Source organism: Mustelus asterias, chromosome 14, assembly GCF_964213995.1.
Source record: "Mustelus asterias chromosome 14, sMusAst1.hap1.1, whole genome shotgun sequence".
Classification (NCBI taxonomy): Eukaryota; Metazoa; Chordata; class Chondrichthyes; order Carcharhiniformes; family Triakidae; genus Mustelus; species Mustelus asterias.
In genome coordinates, this window is record NC_135814.1 from 84,320,280 (window position 1) to 84,331,268 (window position 10,989).

The 10,989-nt window shown below is 44.5% G+C and overlaps 1 protein-coding gene across 1 annotated transcript; it reads left to right on the plus strand.

The window, feature by feature from the left end:
• The first annotated feature begins 3,691 nt into the window (after positions 1–3,691).
• On the plus strand, positions 3,692–6,021 carry LOC144503829 (gamma-crystallin S-1-like). The gene is made up of 3 exons (XM_078228757.1): positions 3,692–3,700; positions 3,786–4,028; positions 5,746–6,021. The coding sequence occupies exons 1-3, from the start codon at positions 3,692–3,694 to the stop codon at positions 6,019–6,021; spliced, it is 528 nt and encodes a 175-aa protein (XP_078084883.1).
• The last annotated feature ends 4,968 nt before the right edge of the window (positions 6,022–10,989 follow it).

The window sequence follows — 10,989 nt, forward strand, 5'->3', positions numbered from 1 at the left end:
AATGATTGCAAAAAATCACCCAATAGTGCTGGTTTGTTGATTCATTTATATATTCGTCGTAACAAGTTCAAGATTTCAATTCCAAAATCTGAGGGATGGATTTTGATATTGCACGGGGGTGTAAAATGCGTGACTGAAAATCATTTTACAGCTCCCCTGAGAATCGTTCCAATTTTACACCACTGCACATAGTTAAAAACTAGCATTGAAAACAACAGTTTGTGTTGACGATGGTAAAATATGTTTACTCTCAGGGAATATTTCAACATCTAATGAAAAAGCTAAATTAATAACTCAGTGAGCAATAACCAGCTTTTTTCAAGTCACACCAAGGAGTTGCCTATGGCATTGCCCACAGTTAGTTCATAGGTACAGAAAATGATTTTAATTTTTACTTCACTCTTAAAGTTACAAAGCCAAGGTGCAGAGTGGACAAGGATAGCCATTAATCCATCTCCTTGCTTGTTCCAAAAACCAATTCCAGTTCAAATTGAATCCCAATTCATGGTCCCTACAAGATCCAAGCTGACAAGAAAAGGTATTGCACCTGAGCTTGTGTTTGATTTGACACTTGGGGTGGGGGTCCTTCGGCTGCGCTCACCCCAAAACTGGAGAATCCTGCCCAAGGTCATTGGACCTATGCATGATCCACTTCCCCCCTGCCCCCACTTCTCCCTCACTATCCGCTCCGATTCTTGTAGTGGGCAGCACAGGAGAATTTCCCCCTTGATCCTAAATGAAAGGGTGGTAACTGTGTTGGGAACAAAACATCAGAAACTTATATTTTGGATGGCACGGCAGCACAGTGGTTCACACTGCTGCCTCACAGCGCCAGGGACCCAGGTTCAATTTCGGCCTCGGGTAACTGTCTTTGTGGAGTCTGCACATTCTCCCCGTGTCTGCGTGGGTTTCTTTTGGGTGCCCCGGTTTCCTCCCACAGTCCGAAAGACATGCTGGCTAGGTGCATTGGCCATGCTAAATTCTCCCTCAGTGTACCCGAACAGGCGCCCGAGTGTGGCACCTCGGGGATTTTCACAGTAACTTCATTGCAGTGTTAAGGTAAGCCTACTTGTGACACTAATAAATAGACTAAACTACAGAGTCATCTAGTGGCCATCTCCTGAAACTATATCATCAGGACAGTTGCAGCAAAATTGGAATTGGAAATTTTGGCCAGCAATTTATAATGGTAAATCTCGATACAAAACTGTGACCAAAGTATGTAAAACAGGAAGCAATCTTTGTGGGCAACCCTTTTTACAAGATTGTTTTAAAAATCCCTGGAGCTTTGAGGCAGCAGTGCGATCCACTGTGCCACTGTGCCGCCCATAACCTGCAAATTAGTCCAGATTTTAGTGTTGGATTGTTAAGTTACTCACTAGCAATTAAATACATGTCAGAACAACAACGGCAGCAGCAGCATCTATCTATAAAGCACCTTTCATGCAATAGAGTGCTTCACAGACACACGACACTAGGTCACAGAAGGAGATACTAAGGCAGATGTCCAAATGCTTGGTCAAAGATTCATATTATAAGGAGTGTCTTAAAGGTGGAAAATGAGATAGCAAGCCCATTTGATCAGCTGCTTCTGCCACTTCCTTCCCTTCCTCTGTCCCACTGGGTCAAACTTTCTTTAAAGCCCTGTCCCAGCGTCACATTTATATCTTTCTCTTGTTTCACCTCCTATCTCCCCTCCTGCTCTCTCCAAGCTTATTTTGTCCATGAGGGGAGGCACGGTGGTACAGTGGCTAGCACTGCTGCCTCACAGCTCCAGGGACCCTGGTTCAATTCCAGCCTCAGGTCACTGTCTGTGTGGAGTTTGTACATTCTCCCTGTGTCTGTGTGGGTTTCCTTCGGATGCTCCTGTTTCCTCCCGTAGTCCAAGGATGTGCTGGGCAGGTGGATTGGCCATGCTAAATTGCCCCTTACTGTCCAAAGATATGTAGGTGAGGTGGATTAGCAGGGTAAATACATGGGGTTATGAGGATAGGACCTGGGTGGAATTGTTGTCGGAGCGTCGGTGCAGACCCGATGGGCAGAATGGCCTCCTTCTGCCCTGCAGGGATTCTATGATTCCATGAGACCCCTCCCTGCTCTTTCAACCCTATTTCAGCTAAATTACAGACCACCAATTTCTGTAATTAGGTAGCTATGTAGCTGATATTGGTAATGGTTTCCCCTTTCTGTGGAAGTAGCGGGGTCAAATGAGATGGCAAATTCATGGGGGGGGGGGGGCCCTGAGTATGGGCTAGAGTGCTTACCTGGAGAGAGAACCCAGAGGGGAGGAAACATAATGAATTAAGATGGAGGTTGGAGTCACCTAGGATGAGACATCGCCTAAGCTTATCGGAACTAATTCCGGTCCCTCAGAATATCAAAAGGCACAAGACTAACCTGTAAAATGAACTCACATGATGATTCCAACCTACTGTCTTCCAATTTCCAATCCAATTCTCTTCCTGTATCTAATAGTGCTTTAAAGCAGACTTTTGCCTATTTCCATAGCTAGTAATTCCAGGAGCAAGTTGCAAGTCTGTCGCCAGAGGCTTATGTTTTGCAGGGGGAAAGAGATGTTGGGGGTGGGTGGTGCACTGCACATTCAGTGTGGCTGACCATGAGTCTCTCTTATCCTTCCTGCTACTGTGTTTGGAAGGATATTACAGGTTGACACTCAACCTATTGGCCACATTATGAATGCACCTTCCTTGACCATCAGGTACTGGGGTGGAACTTGAACCCCTTGCTTCTGGCTCAGAGGCAGGTGCACTACTCACTGCGTCAGAAAACTTCCTATTTCAATGTGAGATAGTCGCTAATAAATCCAGTAAGGAATTCAGGAGAACCTTATTTACTCAGAGTGGTGAAAATGTGGAACTCTTGACCAAATAGAAAGTTTCTGGTGATTACGATAGATGCATTTAAGGGGGAAACTAAATATGTACATGAGGAAGAAATGATGTGGAGATGCTGGCGTTGGACTGGGGTAAACACAGTAAGACGTTTAACAACACCAGGTTAAAGTCCAGCAGGTTTATTTGGTAGCAAATGCCATTGGCATTTGCTACCAAATAAACCTGTTGGACTTTAACCTGGTGTTGTTAAACTTCTAACCATTAGGAAGAAAGCCATAGAAGCATGTGTTGAAAGGGTAAGGTGAGGTAAGGTAGACAGAGGCTTGTGTGGAGCTCACTCTGCAACATAGTCTCATTCGGGAAGATTGCCTGTATCTGTACTATAAAATTAATTCTATAAAACACTCCATTTGTTGCTGCAAATTGATTCATTGTGTAATATTACCAAAAGTCGTGACTGTACATTCCTTGCATTAAGGTAAATCCCAAATATTCTGCTTTGATAGAAGAGTTCTGTTTTTAATGCTTCATTTAATCTTGTAAAACAAATGACTTCTAATTACACCTAAGCTTAAGGATCCTCAATATTTTATTTTCAGATAGAAAATACAGTGTGTTCGTGACTTGCCATGGTACATCTAGTGAACAAAGGCCTCATACGTGGCCTGTACTTTATGCATCAATAAATCAAGTCATTGCCAACAAACAGTACAAGACACTTCATGGAAGAATCTGCTGACTTGGAATTCTTCAATGAAATAACAAAGGGTGGATCTATAAAAAGCCATGATCTCCAACCTCTGGCACACAACAAAAGCTCTGGCAGTGTCATCAAAATGGTTAAGGTAACAATTATTTCCATTCAGTGATATCTTGTTCTGCTAAAATTAATAGTGCTCCAGCCTAGCTAACTTATTTCTAACACCGCAGGTCATCTTTTACGAGGACAAGAACTTCCAGGGTCGACACTATGAGTGCAGCACTGACTGTGCTGACCTGTCCCCTTACTTCAGTCGCTGTAACTCCATCCGTGTGGAGAGTGACTGGTGGGTGGTGTATGAGAGACCCAATTACATGGGATACCAGTATGTTCTGACCAAGGGAGAATATCCTGACTACCAGCACTGGATGGGATTTAATGACAACATCAGGTCATGTCGCACGTATAGCTACGTAAGTGATCCGATGTCATTATCATTTTCAATTAGCTTCCAGCCTTATAGGTGAAGTATAATGCTTAATTGGTGTTCATATAATTTCTGTATTGACAAAGGCTAAATTTTAATCTATGTAATATGTAAGAAATGTACAGGTTTGTTAACTTCTCATCACTCATATGATGCTAAAAAACTTCACACAAGAGACACCGTCATACTTCACATGATCTCTTTGCAGACATTAATGAACAGAGGAACAAGGAGAAATGTAGTCTAATTTTGTAAAATGTCATTTGCCTTACAAAACTTCAAATCATGGAAGCTCAAATAAAGGGGGGCAGGGTGGCACAGTGGTTAGCACAGCTGCCTCACAGCACCAGAGACCTGGGTTCGATTCCAGCCTTGGGTGACTGTCTGTGTGGAGTTTGCATGTTCCTGCCGTGTCTACATGGGTTTCTTCTGGGAGCTCCGGCTTCCTCTCCCAGTCCAAAGATGTGCAGGTTAAATTGCTAAATTGCCCTTTGGTGTCTCAAGATGTCTAGATTAAATGGATTAGCCATAATAAATGTGTGAGGTTAGAGCGGAGGAGATGGCCTGAGTAAGATACTCTTTCGAAGAGTTTGTGCAGACTTGATGCACCGAATGGCCGCTTCTGCACTGTAGAGATTCTATGATTCTATTCTATGAACCCACACAGACACGGGGAGAATGTGCAAATCTACAGTCACCCAAGGCTGGAATTGAACCCGGGTCCCTGGCGCTGTGAAGCAGCAGTGCTAACCACCGTGCCACCGGGCCGCCCTAGATGGATTAAAAAATGAAAATCTATTTTCAGTGCATGTGGATGGGTCAGCAAGCAGAGGACACAGATTTAAGATAATTGGCAAAGAAACCAGAAAGAAGATTAAGGAGAACGTTTTAAGGAGTTGTCACAACCTGGAATGCAACAACCAAACCACCTTCTTTTGTACCAGGCATGATTCCAACCAGCAGGGAGTTTGCCACATGATTTCCATGGACTCTATTTTTGCTAAAATTTCTTGATACCATACTTGATCAAATGCTGCCTTGATATCAGGGACAGTCACTCTCACCTCACCTCTGGAATCCAATTCTTTTGTCTATATTTGAACCAATGGTGTAATGAGGTCAAGAGTTGAGTGGCCCTGGCGGAACCCAAACTGAGAATAACTGAGCGAATTATTGCTAATCAAGTACCGCTGTGATAGTGTTGTTGATAACTCCTTCCATCACTTTGCTGATGACTGAGAGTAGACTGATGGGGCGCGAATTGACCGGGTTGGATTTGTCCTGTTTATTGTATACAGAACATATCCGAGCAATTTTCCACATTGTTGGATAGATGCCAGGGTTGTAGCTGTACAGGTATAGCTTGGCTAGGGGTGCAGCAAGTTCTGGAACACGAGTCTTCAGTAATATTGCCAGAATATTGTTTGGGCCCATTGCCATTGCTGTATCCAGTGGCTTCAGCCATTTCTTGATATCACATGGAATGAATCGAATTGGCTGAAGGCTGGAGAATGTGATGCAGGGGTCCTCCGGAGGAGGTGAGGTCTGGCGATGTGCCCTTACTTCAATGATGAGAGCTACTTTTTGGTGATCACCTTATGTTGAAAGGGTATGTTTGTTTCAAGAATAATGAACTCCAGTAACTGTGAATAACATTGCATTAGATCAAAACTGAATAAGAAATGAAATGTTTTATCTCACAGGCTAGTGGGGCTTCGTACAAAATAAAGATTCACGAGAGGCCTAACTTTGGGGGGCAGATGATGGAATTCGTAGATGACTGTCCCTCTGTCTACGATCGTTTCCACCATCATGACATTCACTCCTGCCATGTGATGGACGGTTACTGGACCTTCTATGAACATGCCAACTACAGAGGCCGACAGTACTTCATGAGACCCGGTGAATACAGGAGATACAGTGACTGGGGCGCCATTGGGGCTACTGTTGGCTCCTTTCGTCGTATTGTGGAGATCTGAAGTTCAGCAGTGTCTTATAAAAAAATAAAAATAGTTTAAACATTTATCTTCCTGTCCAAGTGTTTGCTTATCAACATCTTTTATGCTTGTATAGTATCCTGACTTTTTAAAAAGAATGGGGTTTCAAGAAATTTTAGGAGCTACTGGACTTGGACATGATTTACTTTGGTTTGACTTCAAGGAAGCAATCTGGCTTTTTACTATTAGTCCTGGCCCAAATGTGAAAGAAAATTTCCAAACTTTTTGATTGAATAAAAATGTCTCCTCTTCCCCTTTTTGACAGTTAGGGTGGAATTTTCCTGTCCCACCCACCATGGGAATCGTAGCGGGCGGGACATGGACCATGCAAAGGTCTGTTAACCTTGGGCAGGATTTTCCAGCCTTGGGGCGAGTGCGGCTAGAAAATCCAGCCCTTAAGCTCCCAAAATAATAAAAATTTAACCTCTTGTCACAGAAAACTGGGCCGGAATTCTTCGGCCTCACCTGCGGCTGGGATTTCCCGGTCCTACTGCAGTGAATGGAGATTTGACTGAGCGCCAAATTTTCCGTTCTCACTGACAGGGGGCAGGAGTCTGACATTGGAGAATTCTGACCTTAATATCCAAGGAGCAGTGGCACAGTGGTTGGCACAGTGGTTAGCACTGCTGCCTCACAGCGCCAGGGACCTGGGTTCGATTCCCGACTTGAGTGACTGTCTGTGTGGAGTTTGCCGTTCTCCCCATGTCCGGGTGCTCCGGTTTCCTCCCATAGTACAAAGATGTGCGGGTTAGGTTGATTGGCCATGATAACTTGTCCCTTAATGTCAGGGGGATTAGGAGGATAAATACGTGGGGTAATGGGGATAGGACAGTACCTGGGTGGGATTATTGTCAGCGCAGGTCGATGGGCCAAATGCCCTCCTTCTGCACTGTAGATTCTATGTTTCCAAGATACTTCAACTGTATGAGACAAGATGGCAAACACAGCTCCTAGTTGCTAAAAATACACAGTACAAACAAGGCTTTAGTGATCTCAGAACTTCACTGAGGTTCTAAAAATACTCCAAATTCACAGCAAAAGTCATAAATTTAAACTACTCAAAGTTGGAAGTCTGCTGATTACATTATTTACATATACACTGTCAAAATGTAGCAGATTTTTATTTAAACTTACAGTGTGTTAAATCTGGAACCTATTAGTAACTGATGTCAGCATGGTATTTCAGTACTCCATGGGAAACAGCATCACTCTGCACGCTGCAAAGACTGCCAGAAATGTAAAAATACACAGTTAAAAGAGAAAATTGAAGCATTCCAAGCCATTGCGTTGACTACCCAATATATTTCATCCATTAGAATGGTCACAAAAGGCAGGTTAAAAAAAAAATCAGAGGGAGTTCAAGGTAAAATAAAAAGGATGACGAGAATGGATTTTTATATTCCATTTCAAACGTGTGTGAAGGCAGTAGCAAATGGTACTTTGCACACTTACAAGCCACCAACTGTTTTCCAGCAACAAGGTTTGAAATTAAAATTTGTAAATTTCAAATATGGTCGCCCTCATCGGAATGGGCCACTGTCTAAATTTTATTTATTAGTGTCACAAGTAGGCTTACATTAACACTGCAATGAAGTTACTGGGAAAATCTCCTAGTCGCCACACTCCAGCACCTGTTCGGGTACACGGAGAGAGAATTTAGCATGGCCAATGCACCTAAACAGCACAACTTTCAGACTGTGGGAGGAAACCAGAGTACCCGGAGGAAACCCATGCAGACGCAGGGAGAACATGCAGACTTCACACAGACAGTCACCCAAGCTGGAGATCAAACCCGGGCTCCTGGCGTTATGAGGCAGCAGTGCTAACCACCTTCTACATCAAGCAAAAAGGAACCAATGTTGTCAGGAAAGAATTTCTAAGTTCCAAATGACCTCGCTAAATCACTGAAGCAAGACCCCATACTCCAATAAATATATGCTTCTGGGAACCTTGCTGTCACAGCATCCGGTACAGAATATTGGATTCTGGCATGAGAACTGACAGAGCAATTTACTGGTGTGATTTAAGGGTTTCTCATCTACTGCAGCCTGATCTCCAGTCTTTCGCTCAAAATGATTTCACCCGTCAGTTCAAACTGCTTCATTGCAGACAGCAATTGTAGGCTTGAGCCCTTGTCTCTTCAATTAAAGAGCTTAAATGACATTCAGTTCCTGGCTGGTAAAGTGCTATAGGATGGAAAACTGTACAGAGTAATTACATGTTCAACTCTTCATGCAGCTAATGAGTAAGAACCTTTCCTGGCTATGTTCGGAATAATTTGAATTTTATGGAACCAAATAGAAGTACAAATGGAAAAAAATGAAAAGAAAAGGTTCAGCTTTTCGTGATGCAGTGACATTTTATCTACTCCTTTGACATTTCAATTATCTGCTTGCCAACACAATGAGAAAACTCTTGATATGTAGCCTTCTTGCACTGTTTCTGACTGACGGATGTTTTTTGGATGTTCTTTTATCGATCTGGCTCATTTCTGTCCTTGGAACCAGAGGCATAAACTTCCCTGTGGTCTTCAGTACCCGAATGTCAGGGTCAATGGGGGGGCTTAGAATCCATTGAATCTCTGCAGTGCAAAAGGAGGCCATTCAGTCCATTGAGTCTGCACTGACAACAATCCCACCTAAGCCCTATCCCCATGACCCCATGCATTTACCCGGCAAATTCCCCCTGACACTAAGGATGGAATTTCCCGTCCTTCCCACCATAGGAATCGTAGCGGGCGAGGATGGACCGTGCAAAGGCGCGTTGACCTTGGGCGGGAATTTCCGGCCTCGGGGAGAGCACGGCCAGAAAATCCCGCCCAAAGGGTCAATCCAGCATTGCCAATCAACATAACCCACACATCTTTAGAGAGTGGGAGGAAACTGTAGCAACTGGAGGAAACCCACACAGACACGGGGAGAACGTGCGAACTCCACACAAAGCCTAAGTTTGCTGCGAGCAAGACCGGCACAAGGACAATTCACGAAGTGGCCGCCTCATTGGCCACAACCCAGTTCGCTAACTAATTTGCGGCTAGACTGCAAGCGCTGCTAGTCCAATCAGAGGGCCGACAAATCCGCAGCCTTGGCAACCTCAGCAGGAACTGCTGGCACCTCAGAATGAAGATACCTGTCTACATCAATGGGGACAAAGTAGAAAGGGTTGAGAGCTTCAAGTTTTTAGGTGTCCAGTTCACCAACAACCTGTTCGAGTCCCCACTATCCCGACCCTATAGTTAAGAAAGCCCATCAATGCCTCCACTTTCTCAGAAGACTAAGGAAATTTGGCATGTCAGCTATGACTCTCAACAACCTTTACAGATGCACCATAGAAAGCATTCTTTCTGGTTGGATCACAGCTTGGTATGGGCTCCTGCTCTGCCCAAGACGTCAAGAAACAAAGGGTCATGAATGAAGCCCAAACCATCAGACAAAGCAGCCTCCCATCCATTGACTCTGTCTACACTTCCCGCTGCCTCGGCAAAGCAGCCAGCATAATTAAGGATGCCACGCACCCCGGACATTCTCTCTTCCACCTTCTGTCGGGAAAAAGATACAAAAGTCTGAGATCACGTACCAACTGACTCAAGAACAGTTTCTTCCCTGCTGCCATCAGACTATCTGATATTAAGTTGATCTTCCTCTACACTCTAGCTGTGACTGTAACACTACATTCTGCACTCACTCCTTTCCTTCTCTATGAACGGTATGCTTTGTCTGTATAGCGCGCAAGAAACAACATTTTTCACTGTAAACTAATACATGTGATAATAAATCAAATCAAATAAAAAAGTTCAGGCTGTGAAACTTGTGGTTTCAGCACCAGCCCTGCTTCTGTCATGGACCTCAGAAAAGGTTTGAATTGAGGAATGTAAGATCAATAAACCCTGCTAACTATGTCCCATTGGGCAGACTTACAGCATCATTGGTGGCATGTGATTAGCCAGACACACACCACTGTATCCATTGGGCAACATTTTCCGGTATTTACTCGAAGCGCTGGCTCTGACATGCAGCTACCCAGAGGGCATTCCTTGCCAGATTTATTTTTTATTCATTCATGGGACATGGCTGGCCAGCATTTATTGCCCATCCCTGGTTGCCTGAGGGCAGTTGATAGTCAATCATGCTACTGTGGCTCTGGCGTCACATGTAGGCCAGACCAAGTAAGGATGGCAGGTTTCCTTCCCTAAATGACATTGATGAACCAGATGGGTTTTTCTGACAATTGACAATTGTTTCATGGTCATCAGTAGATTCTTCATTCCACATTTTCTATTATTGAATTCAAATTCCACCATTTGCTGTGGCAGGATTCGAACCCGGGTCACCAGAACATTAGTTGAGTTTCTGGATTAATAGTCCAGCACTGCGAGAAAAAACATGCTATGACCTTAGAGAGCTGGCAAACCCGGCTCCACAGAGATCAGGACAACTTTTTTTAAGGACATCCCGATTCCAAGGAAAATAATCTGCCCCAACCCTCAGAGAAGGGAATACCCCTCATGGATAAGGGGAAACCTCCCACAGTGGAACTCCCTAGAGGGACCCTCTTGCACTGTCCCCTGGCATGACTCACTCTCTGACACCCTGGCACTGCCCCCCTAGCGCCCTGGCACTGCCCCTCGGCACTCTCCCTGGACCAGGGGGTTGTGCCGGTGTGCAGTGCCATGATACTGCCCAGATATGTCCCTCTCCTCTGGGGGGTTGGGGGGGAGGGATGGTGTTATGCTTACCTGCGCACCCTTGACAGGTTCCCTCTGCCTGGTTCCCGTTTTTGAATTGAGGTTGTGAATCTTGCCGACACGACTTCATGCCAGCAAGAGTAGAATTCTTAATGCGGAGGCAACATACAGCAGGGAAGCTCTTTAATTAGATTCCTAATTCATGGAAATTAGCTTCCAGGCCTAACTGGGCAGGAACCTCGTTAAGTCACCAGCTAGGGGCAGGG